Here is a 12,444-nt window from a genome sequence, read left to right on the forward strand (position 1 = left end):
TTTTTTTAAAGAAAAAAAAAAGAAAGGCATTATTGAGGGCTCAGGAATATACTGGGTGCTGAACAAATGTTTGCTGAATTGGATTACTAATATTAATAACTAATTTTACTAACATTAGTACTTTACTAATTTATGTTACTAATTTTATTACTAATATTAATTATCATAATTATATATTGATGTTTATATATTATGCAATATATTTTATAGAATTGTACTTAAATAATAAAATGACTATTACTAATTATTACTAATATTAATAGCAATAGCTCACCTTTAGATAGTGCACTATATAAGTTTTCTTATTTGGTTTCCAGATTTCCTTTTCCTGATCTGTAAAACAAGGCAGTTGAACTAAATGATCTTCAAGGTCCTTTCCATCTCAGAACTTGTAGGAGTAGGAGCTCTACTCCCTATGCCATGGGACAGAAAAAGAAAAGCCATATTCAGAATTCGGGAGGAAGATGACAAATATTTTCAGCAATTGCTGGTGCAGTGAAGGAGGATTTCCCACAGTATTTGGTGCAGAAAGCACGGGAGATTTTTGATGGGACCCAGAGCTGCAAAGGGGTTTGCGAGGCTAGCCCCTGGGGATATAGCTGAGTTTCGGAGTAAGGGAGAGGCTAGCCCATAGCGTGTGTGCCCCAATGCAGCAGTCCTCAACTAGATCAGACAAGAAGGGCTGGTGCAACAAGGTTTGGAGGAATCTGATTGAGTGCAGTTCTGTCAATTCTTTCTTCACTGCCCAGCTGGCACAGTCTACCCAACCCCTGGGGCTCCTTTCTTTTAGGGCGGCCTTCATGAACCACACCTCTGGCTTCCCAGTCTCCCCCTCCGATTTCCCTTTGACACATGGCGGGCGCGCGCGCGGTGGGGGGGGGGGGGGTTCTGTCTGTGACTCCTGACTTTGCTAGAGCCTGAACACCCCAGTGAGGAGAAAGAGAATTCAAGGGCGATGCCCAGAGCTGGCATCAGGGCACCGAGGAAAAAACCTCTCTTTCTGGCCCGTTCCACTTAGCAAACTCACTCTGACGTCTGGAGAACCTGCAGCGGGGAGCTCTCAGTGCACCAGCCTTAGAAAAAAGGGAAATCTTGGGGGCTTTGGTTTCCAGGCAAGCGCCTGGGGGGTGAGAAGGAAGGGGGTGGGGTGGGAATTGGAGACGTCTCCCAGAGGCTGAGCCGGGAGAAGGGGAGGGTCTAGATTAGCATAGCCTCCTCCCTTTCTCCCCCTCCTCCTCCTTCTGCCTTTTCCTGAAAGAGGCAGGGGGGAGTGGTGGGGGAGGCTGCTGAATGGCCTCTCGCTTCTCTATTCATTTCTTCTCCTGCTACCTCCTGCGCTCCTTGGCCACAGCCGCCGCCATCCTTCGGTTGGTCGGTGAATGAAAGACAGGCTGCGGGAGGCGCTGGTTTTAGAAAACTGCCCTGCAGACGCAGCCGGACCGCCCAGGAGGGAACGAGCCGGAGCCGGAGCCCGAGCTGGAGATGTACGGTAAGAGCTGGCCAAGCGGAACCTCGGAGCTGGGAGTGGGAGGATCAGATGCCGGACCCCTAGGTTCAGCACCCCCTCCCCTCTGACCCTCATCAGCCCCCAGCCCTTACCAGCTTGGAGACTTAGCAAACTTCCAGCAGCCGAGAACCGCGTGGGGGGAAGTGAATGAATCACTCTTCTCCCCCATTAGCTAAGCCCCGAAGGAAATGGGCGAGGGCTAGCTGGCTAGCCTGGAATCCTGTGTGTGATTTTCGGTGATGCTGTGTCGGGGCGCCCCTAAGGAGCTGGAGACAAAGCTAATGAAGAAAGAGTGAAGGGGGAAGAAGGTATAGACACTTTGAGGGGCGTCTCTAGGTCCCTCTGTCGTGGGCGCGGTTGTCTATTGTTTAGAGATGCTCTGGGGATGGGCCAGCTGAGGAGGACTTCGTTGGCCCTGACCTCTGAGAAATAGCTACGTCTAATTTTATTGTGAAGGGCTAGAATTTCGTGTGTGATGTGTGGCATCTGTGTGGCAGCTCGGCATGGTGGCTAGATCTCGGACTTAGACTTGGACCTAGAAAGACCCTGACTTCAGTTCGCACCTTTGATAGTTATTCTTGACCCAGAATGGTGCAGCGGAAATAATGCTAGTGTTCGGGTTAAAGGATCTGGGGGCTAATTCTGCCTCTGCCTCTTTTAGAGGTGACCTTGGGCAAATTATTTAATCTCTTTGGGCCTCAGTTTCCTCAACTGTAAAATGAGAGAGTTGAATCTACATGAACTGGAAGGTCTTTGACATCTCGTTTTAATTTCATTCAACCTCGTTTCTTCCTCCTCAAAAGGGGATTAGTAGTGTTTACCTCACGGGGTGTTAAAAGTATCAAGTAAAGTGATGTATGTAAAGCACTTTGGATCAAACAAGGAAATGTCTATAAAGCACTTTGCAACCTTAAAGCACTATAGAAATGCCAGCTATTATTAGGAAAGCTGAGCAGAGAGGAAATGCCTTGTATAGGTAGTGGTGTGACTGAATTTTCAGCGTCTAGGCTGACTAAAGCAGGGCTGGGAGTTAGTGGAGACTATTATTATCCCTCTGGGAATCGGGTCATGACTATCTGTCCGTTGCCTTACTGCCTTGGTAACTGAAGAACAGCAAGTGGAAGCCCGGCTCAGTCAGGGGTTATAATACCGAGGGAGGTCGATTGAAAACAGTAGTATTTTGAACTTTCTTGACTGCTGGCAGACTGGCTTTATGGCATCTCTCCAAGGGTTTAAGATTTTTATGTCTTTTCAGATCAGCATCGTGTTGTGGAAGAAGCATTAAATTTAGAGAGAGGATCTGAGTTCAAATGTCAGTTCTGCCCTTGTGACCTTGGGCAAATCACACCCCATGTCTAAGCCTCATTTTCTTCATTTGTAAAATGACAAGATTGCATAGCGTTGAAGGTTCCTTCCTGATCTAAAAATCTATCATCCGCCAGTAAAAGTTGGGGGAGAAACTAAGGGGAAGGTTAGCCAGGGTGCCCCAGCTCCTAGCCTGAGCTTCCCAAACCCTCCCCACCCCCACAACTTATGTTCAACAGCTGATTTTACACCTGCCATTGCTCTGCTTTGTAGCTTATCCGCAGGTCCTCTGGTTTTGTTGGAGATTCTGCTTGTTGAGAAAGCCTCCTTGGCTTTCACAGTGATGCTCTACCAAGCAGAGAGTTGGAAAGTGGCAGCAGGATATTGGGGAAAGCGTCCTAGACTAGAGATCAGAAGGACTGAGGGGCCAGAGTTCCATCTTTGCCACTGATGCACTATGGCAAATCACTTCAGTTCTCCAAACCCCAGTAACCTTATTTATAAAATGGTTACAATAACACCACTTACTTAGTTGGGTTATTAAGAAGACCAAAATGACAGAACAAATGTTTTGCAAATATTTTGCAAGTGTTAAAGAGATATATTAATGTTAGCTGCTGTTTTTAATACTATTGTTCTTCAGAGATCCAGGCCAGGTTCCTTGGGGAAAATGGGTATCTTGGCTTTAAGTCCTCCCCACTTTGACCAAGAGTTGCCCTGAGGAGATTGAGGTGATTCTGATAGCTTTAGGATATGAGAGGGGGAAATGGCTTTAAAATTCATCATCTTACAATGAAAGTAGAAGAGTCTAGAGACTGGATCTTGGGAGAAAAGCAGATTTTTCTTTTAATTGATCTCCAAGGTCTCACTGTGGTTTCTGCTTTCTTTCCCTCTGGGATTTGACTTGAGTTATACATTTGGTTGGAGACTTCAGGAACCATAGCAATGTAGTACAATGGAAAATGTGCTCTTAGATTTTGGGTCAGAACACCTGAGTTCAAATCCTAATTCTGACCTTGACTGAGTTACTTCCTGTCCTTGGGCCATTGTTCCCTCAGAATGGGGAGGAAATGTCGGATAAGATAACTTCTGAGATTCCTTTTGGCCCCAACTGTATGGTCCTAAGAACCAGGTGTGCATTCTTTGAATTTGGAAGCACCTGATGAGCTATGGCCCAAGGTTAAGGTGTTAGACCATCTTAGTGGGAAGAACAGAAATACCACTTACAAGCTTACCTAGTTCCCTCCCCAGCTTTAGCATCTTTCTTCTTCCTTACCTGCATATCTGAGCTCTGACCAAATGCCAGAAGATTTCCCTCCAACATTTCCTCCATCCTCCTATCCCCCTAGCTATTTTGGTCTTGGATGACCTAAGCTGGGGTATTTGACCTCTAATATACTGGATTCTTTTCCAAGCTGCAGATCAGTGAAGAGAAAGCCCAGAAACTGAACAACAGCTGTTGTGTGGTCCAGCAAGCCCAATGTTTTCTTTTAATGAATCTCTCTGTCTCTGTCTCTCTCTGTCTCTCTCTCTTCTTCTTCCCCCTCCATTCCTGAGCTGTTCTGCAGAATAGCATAGTAGCCTGAAACTGCAGCTCCTTTGAGGGAGGGCATGTGACTGCAGGACACCTGCAATGGGAAAACAGCCAGGGCTAGGTCCCATTGGAGCAGGATGGGGGAACCAGGAGATAGGAGACCTGAATTCTGTCCCATTACTCAGCCCAGGGAGATGATAACTGAGCCAGGGCAGATCGGGACTCAGGGCTCCAGGGTTTCTTTCTGCATCTTTACAGTTTAAAGCAAAGCAAGAGATGAGGGTAGAACTGTAGAAAAGTGGGGGGGATTTAGAGCCAAGATGTCTAGCTTCTATTTTGGGAGCTGCTACAAAGTCTCTCATCTCCCTGCTATTAGCCTGTTTCTCCAGCTGCAAACAGAAACAATATTCATACCCAAGATTATTTGTTAAAAGATGAGGATAAAAAAGGTTTCAGAGGACCATTTTATGACCCTCTAAATGGGAAGGGGGTCAGACCAGCAAAACTCCTGCTCACAGATCATTTATGAGAAGAATGTCATGTTTATTTTTGAATTTTGATTTTAGGGTGGTTTTATGGAAAAAGTACTGGACTAGGGGACTGGAGATTTGGGGTCTAGTAATGACTCCATTGCTAATTAACCGTGTGACTTGAGTTAAACCACTTAACCAATCTGGGCCTCCTTTCCCACCAGTAAAAGGAGAGGCTTGGATTAGGTGACCTTTAGTGACCCTTCTAGTTCTAAATGGAAATTCTTTTTGATCTACAAAACAAAAGGACTGAAGTAAAATGATCTTCAGAGACCCTTCTTCTTTCATTCATGAGATAGAATTAATCTTACATCCAAAGTACATTCTTCTAAATTTCTAGTATTTTCCTTAAAAGAAAGTATCATGTGATACTTTTAGCTCTTGAGAATATAATGATGGCAGAAAGTGGCAGTTGGTGGAATGGGGAAGGGATCAGGTAGAACATGGTAGAAAATAGAATCTTAGAGCTAGAAGGAGTCTTAAGAGATCTGATAGTACAACTTTATTTCACAGATGAGGAAATTTGAGGCCCAGAGAGGTTGTGTCTTGTTCAAGGTCAGGCAACTATCAGAGCCAGGACTAAAATTCAGATCTCTTGAGTTCCCATTTGCTCTTCTTTGGAGAGGACATACCCTGTGTTGCCTGTTGGAAGAAGAGAGGCTGGTAGATTTCCATTAGGAATGGCCTGTTGGAGCCAGGAATAGAACTAAGGGACATTCTTAGCACAAGACAGTGGTGATTAATAAAACACTTAGTAGAGGCAAAAGTTTTGGGGCATCTTTGCCCTAAGATGATGTATGAGTGATCTGTTAGCTGAGAAAAATGAAAAAGATACAGAATCAACTTCCTGCATATTCTAACCTTGAACCTATTCTCTTTGGTACTCTCTTCTTGGGAGTCCCCTTGCACTGCTTCTCCCCATGCCTAGATTACAGTTTTCCCTCTGTTGAAGAGCTATCTTCTGCATGAAGCCTTTTCTGATTCTACCCCTCCTCTCAGTTATCCAAAACTACTTTATATTTATTATGTATATATTTCCTATATACTGTATATGTTGTTTCTCTTGATAGAATATAAGTCCCTTAAAGATAGCGACCCTTTCAGTTATTTTGCCTCGATATCCCCAAGACTTAGCAAGTACAGTACCCAGCATAAATGTTTGTTGATTAGAAAGAAGACTTGGAAAATCCATTTATTCCCAAGGCATCAATGAACTTGTCTATTCATATAACTCAAATCCAATAGCTTCAATCCTGCTCTCTTTCGTTATCTAGACCTCCATTGTCTGGTTGCTTACCAGTATCTCTAGTGTAGCATGTTTAAAACCAAACTCTTATCATTCCTAAGTCTGGTCTTCCAATGTCATCATTCTTTCTTTCAGTGTCATTACTACTCACCTGGGTTTGAAAACTTGGTGTTAGACTAGCTTTGACTCTTCTCTTTTCCTAACTTCTCTTCCTAGTCAGTTGCCAAGTCTTATCAGCCATACCTCCACTATTTTACTTTATCAAACCTTTCTTTATTCCCATTGCTCCCACTCTTCTTGTTTACTATCCATTAGGACTATTGCAGTATCCCCAGTTTATCCCACCTCCGTTCTCTCTTTTTCCCAATGCATTCTTTATAACATTGGCAGATTAATCTTTCTTATGAATAGCTTTGGGGATGTCATAGGATCATAGATAGAGATCTAGAAAGTAGTGTGGGGGCCACCGAGTCCAAACCCTTTCATTTTATCAAAGAAACTCATGATCAGATTTTTTTCCCATACTTGATAGGAACATAGATTTAGAAAGGACAAAAGAGGTTAATTCAATTTCCTTATTTTTTTGTTGAAGAAACTGAGAAACTAAGAAAAGTGAAGAAATTATTTTATCCAAGGTTATTAAAGAGAAAGTGGCAGAGCAGGGATTTGAACGTAGGTTCTTTGACTTTAAATGCAGGGTTTTTCCTACTGAATCATGATGTGGTGATGGGTAAAAGATGATATGACTGAGGAAACAAAAGTTTGGTCTTCTGAGCTTATCAATTTATTAAGCAATGCATGGCAATTGCCCAATAGATCAGGACCAGCTCCTTCCTTAGCTTAGGGCTGAACCCCAAATGCAGGGGGAGACAGACTTTTACATATTGAAAATAATGAATCAAATCAGACTTTAAGAAATTAATTAATAAGAAACAAGTCAATACTAGGTGACCTGGTTTCTAATTGTATGAAAGGTTAGGGACTTTCCAAGTTGGGAGGGGAAGAGTAAACAGGTGCAATTCCTGGAATTCGGAAAAAGAAATGTCCTACACCTTCCACGTGCCTATAAACAATCAAAAGAACACAGAAACAATAACTGATTGATCTGTATGGGACCAGTTCTCAGATGGGAACTAGGGGTTCCTTGAGATGTACAGTTGTGAGAAAATTCCTTGCATGAGTTTGGATCTGACTGCCTTTCTGGTCCCCATAACCTAGGTCCTTGGTTAAGGGTCTCTGAACAGCAGGCATAAGTGGTCTAGTTTCCTAGCCACATAGCGGTAGGTTCAAACAAAGCAATAAGGTTTTCTTCCAACTCCTACAATTGAATAAAGTTTTCTCACAGGAAAAAAATTGGACAAGACCCATAATTGAATAGAAAAGGAGCTAAGCTAGCTCCAGAATTGAATCACAAGATGGAGTCGGCATGTTCACTCAGTTCTCACAATTAATCACTTGCTGTCCTAATCCCCCCAATTCTCAGTTTTCTCAGTGCCTCCCAAACATGATTTTCTCATTTCTTTCTTGTAGGCAGGATGGCACCAGGTTCTGTCTACAGCCCCAGGCGCTCTTCTTCCCTGTTACCTCTATTTCCGTCTCTCTGTGTACATTTAGAAAGAAGTGTCTTACTGATCTCTCTGCTGTCTTTCTGCTGCTGTTGCTGTCCTTGGCTGCTGCATTCACTCATCCCACTTGCACTTCTGTTGTCTTCTTTTGGATTCTGGGTGCCCTAAATCATGGTGACTGCTGAAGTTTCTTTACCTTTGGTGTAGTTCTGTTTTGCAGAGGTTTGAGAGATTGAAGGGATCAGAGAAAAGGACTAGACTTTCATCTTGTTTATCACATGCAGCTCCTTGAACTTACAGATGATGATGGAAGCTCATGAAAGTTCAGTGATTGCTTATGGTCAGAGTGCCAGGTCTAGGGGTCAGGAAAAATTATCTTTCTGAGTTCAAATCTGGCCTCTGACACTTACTGGCTGTGTGACCCTGGGCAAGTCACTTAGCACTGTTTGCCTCAGTTTCTTTATCTGTAAAATGAACCAGAGAAGGAGATAGCAAACCACTCCAGTATCTGCCAAGAAAACCCTAGATTGTGTCATGAAGAGTCTGACATGACTGAAAAATAACTGAACAATAATAAGGTCAGAGATATGGTATTCATAATCGGTAGGATTTGAATCCAAGTGAGAGCATTATGGAATCTGAGAATTGGAAGGGACTCCAATGACCATCTTGTCCGACCTATACATGAAAGGAATCCCTGTTATATAGAGAACTTAACAAATGGTCACCTAACATGAAAACTGTTAAGGTTGGGGAGCCTCCCATTTCCTGAAGCAGCCTGTTTCACTTTTGCACAGCTCTAATTGTTAGGAGGTTTTTCCTGACATAGAGCCTAAATTGGCTTTCTTTTTACAATTTCCACCCATTTCCTGGTTCTGCCCTGTGGGGTCATATAAAAGGAAATCTAATCTATCCCGTGATGCTATAGCCAAGTGCTCTTTCCACTCTACCACTCTTCTGCTAAAACATTTTCAGTGATTCCCTGTTGCCCAGTGAGTCAAATTCAAAAGCATTTATGTGACATTCAAGGCCCTCTGTCCTGAAGAACCACTTTCCTTACCATTTTGAATTACTTCATTAGGTCCCTCCATGGACTCTGAGGTCCCAATAAACTTGACTTATCTGTCACCTGAACACAGTTTGTATTTGACAGCCTCCATACCTTTGCTCATATTATTCTCTATAGAATGCCTTCTCTTTGCCTGTTGACTTCTTTAAAGCCCAACTCAATTGTTACTTCTTCCTTGAAGTCTTCTCTATTTTCCTCTGTTGAAAACAACCTTCCTCTGTGGACTTTATGTAGCATTATGTTGCCTCTCTGGTAGTCTAAATGTAGAGATCTCTCTTGTTTGTGTCTGGTACCTGTAGCTTATCTCAACTTTGCATCTGTCTCAGAGGATCCCATAGTGACCTGCTGAAAACGACCTCCACTTCATAATGCTGGTTGAATTGTTGAATACTGTGTTCTTAAGGCGTATCCCCAGCATCCTTCTGTTATACCATACTACAAAACTCTTTGCTGTGAGCCTTTGTACTGAATGGTATGTGGGTAAGTGGAGGGAAGGAGCCTGGGGAGAAGTGGAAAGATTGAACCCTTTTCTGTCCTGAATCTTGGCAGAAATAGTCAAAGATAGAAAGAGGCTAGGGCATATGATACTGTTATAATCCTGCCCCCATCCCCCATCACTTTATAAATGTAATGATATACTTTTTCATTTTAAAATTTTATTTATTTAATTAATTAAGAGTATTTTACCATGGTTACATGATTCATGTTTTTTCCTTCTCCTCTCCCCTCCCAGAGCCAACAAGCAATTCAACTGGTTTTTACATGTATCATTGATGATATACTTTTGAATTCTTTGTATTTGTCATTTCTTTTTTTTAACCCTTACCTTCCATCTTAGAATCAATACTGTGTATTGGTTCTAAGGCAGAAGGGAAGTAAGGGCTGGGCAATGGAGATTAAGTGACTTGCCCAGGGTCATACAGCTGGGAAGTGTCTGAGATCATATTTGAACCCAGGACCTCCCATCTCTGGGCCTGACTTTCAGCCACCCAGTCACCCCCATATTTGTCATTTCTTATGTTATAAAGTGTTCCATCACATTCATCTAGCACATTTGATTTAGTCATTCCCCAATCATTACACATGTAGATTGTTTTCAGATTTTTCTGTGGGATTACTAATAGTGCTGCTATGAATATTCTTGTTTAGATGAATCCTATCTCCTTGTTGCTAACATCTTTAAGACAGGAACCTTATAAATGGGAGTCCTGAGTCAAAGGGTAGGAACATTTTTGAACATCAGAGTTCCAAGTTGTTTTCTAAAATGGTTGAATCAATTCACAATTCCACTACTAATGAACCATCACTCCTGTTGCTCCACATTTCTGCCAGCTTTGAATTTTGCCTTCTGTTACCATCTTGACCATTTTGATAAATGAAGTCGTAACTCAGAGTTTTAATTAGTATTTCTCTGATTATTAATGATTTTGAGTACTTTTTTAAAAAGAGATTTTATTTTACCAATTGCATATAATAACCATTTTCCACTTTTAAGTTTTTCTGAAGTTTATAAGATCCAGATTGTAGCCCTTTCTCCCTTCTCTCACCCTTCCCAGAAATGGTAAGCAATTTGATGGGGGTTATTATACATATATTGTCATGCAAAACCAATTTGAGTACTTTTTCTCACATGATTATTGATGATCTGAGGTCCTTTCAAGAATTGGCTTTTCAAAGCCAAAGGAACTTTCATCTTTTTTTCCATCAACTATAAACTATACCTAATTGATGTTAAAGTTAAAATGTTAAGCATCTTTGTTCTTAGATGTAATCTGAATGTCATATTCTCAGGCTCTTTGCTTGTAATTTTCAGATGAATGTAATTTAAAATAGATAATAAATGTTTAAAGGGGAAAAAAGAACTGCCTTTTTCATAGCCTTTGACTATTTATTTGGAAATGTCTTTTATTATATCATTTAGATCCCTGTGACTTCTCTCATATTTAATGTATTATTTAAATTTGCACTTGCCTTTTTGTCTGACCAATCAGATTATAAGCTTTTAGAAGGCAGGGACTTGGACTTTTTGGGACATAGAACCTAGCACAATACATTGCATATAGATGGCATTCATACAATAATCATACTCGATCACTGAGAGACTACCACTATACTATAGTAGGCATTCAGTAATTTGTTGATTGGTTGTTCATTCAACATTTTGATTTGTTGGTAGATTCAGTAGTAATTTGTTGATTGAGAACTTGTATAATTCCACTTTAAAATCTACTTGAATGGATTTAAATGGGTGGTGGGGGTGGGGTTCGGGGGGACACAAAGCATTCTAGGATGTCTCTTCCCCATTTCTACCTGTTGAAATCCTTCTCTTTCTTCACTTATCTACATGCTACCTTCTTAAGCTTGTTCCTGACCCCCAGGTTAGAAGTGATTTCTTCTTCCTCTGATTTCTTATAGCACTTTTCTTTGAGTCTAGCATCTATGGGGTACCATGGAAAGAAGGTTGATAGGAAAGACTAGGGTTCAAATACCAGCTGCTCTACTGCTCACATCTGAATGGGATAGAATTGTGTAATTCTCAAAGTAAAGCACTCAGTTTACACCTCAATATTCTCAAGGCAAAGAAGCATTCAGCTATTCTCCTCCCCCAAAATGAAATGTGTAAATAAGTCTGTTTTTAGCTTCCACTATGTTTAGTTATTTTAGGACAAAACTTTTGATCTCACTTCAAGGGCATTGTCAGGGCTCAAGGATCAAGAACAAGGCCACTCAGTCCAGCTGCAGCTACTCTGATCCCTTATCTCTTCTTTACTTTGAAATTTTGGGGTGATACTCTTATCCCCTCCCAAATGATGAGCTCATATAACTTGTTATTTTCTGATTGGGTTAGACTTCACGCCTAGGTTGTAAGTCCTGACCTCTAGATATAAAGGGAGGCTGAACAGAGGAGGGAGGGGGAATCTATAAAAGTCTGTATTTGCATCCAAACATTTGCTATTTGCCACCAGGGCATTTGCCTTTCCTCATGAGGAAAAGAAATAAACTTCTGGCTCCTCTACTCTCATTTTCTGATTCCAGGTTTTGTTTATTTAAGTGAGTGGGGCAGTCCTGCTCATTTTTATGTCACACACTTCCTATGGCCTTGAACATGACCATTAACCTCTTAGATCCTGGTTTTTTTATCTGTAAAATGAAGAGTTTGAACTAGACATCCTCTCTGGTTCCTCTTAGTCCAAAATTATTAGTGATCTCTTTTTTTGCACTTTTATCTCACTCTCCCTTATTTCTTACTTTTGTTTTTTAAAAGTTCCTTGAGAGCAGTGTCTATGTTAAATTTATTTTCATGTCCACAGCATCTAACAGTGTTTTTCACATTATAAGCAATATGCTACTCTCTTGCTCAAATTGCCTCAGTAGCTCCTTAGTGCCTGTGGGATAAAACACAAACTCCTCAGCTTAGCAATTATGACCCTCTGGAAGTGTACTAGGAGCCACATTTCAAACCCTTATTTCATGTAGTTCTGCTTCAAGAACTCTATGCTCCAGGCTCATTTGACTATTGGCCATTCCCCAAATTTGAAACATTTATCTCCCATCTCTTCCCACTTATACAAAGTAGTTTTCCATGCCTAGAATATCCGTTTCCTATTCTTTTGCCCCTCCCCAAGAGTCCTTGTCCGTGTCTTCTCGACTCAAGGACTATTTTGTCCGTGAAACCTTTTTCAATCCT

General features: G+C 41.6%; 1 protein-coding gene across 4 annotated transcripts in view; it reads left to right on the forward strand.

The window, feature by feature from the left end:
- The first annotated feature begins 782 nt into the window (after window positions 1-782).
- Window positions 783-12,444, forward strand: part of EFR3B (EFR3 homolog B) — a 133,197-nt gene continuing 121,535 nt past the window's right edge. Inside the window, exon 1 of one of the 4 annotated variants that reach the window (XM_007475928.3) lies at window positions 783-1,489. In XM_007475928.3, the coding sequence (XP_007475990.1) occupies window positions 1,483-1,489 (7 nt within the window). In that variant the 5' untranslated portion in view covers window positions 783-1,482. Of the gene's footprint in view, window positions 1,490-1,515; window positions 1,816-12,444 lie in introns of those variants that run through there. The other 3 variants (XM_007475931.3, XM_007475929.3, XM_007475930.3) reach the window with 3 other exon arrangements.

This window comes from Monodelphis domestica, chromosome 1 (genome assembly GCF_027887165.1).
Source record: "Monodelphis domestica isolate mMonDom1 chromosome 1, mMonDom1.pri, whole genome shotgun sequence".
NCBI classification, from domain to species: domain Eukaryota; kingdom Metazoa; phylum Chordata; class Mammalia; order Didelphimorphia; family Didelphidae; genus Monodelphis; species Monodelphis domestica.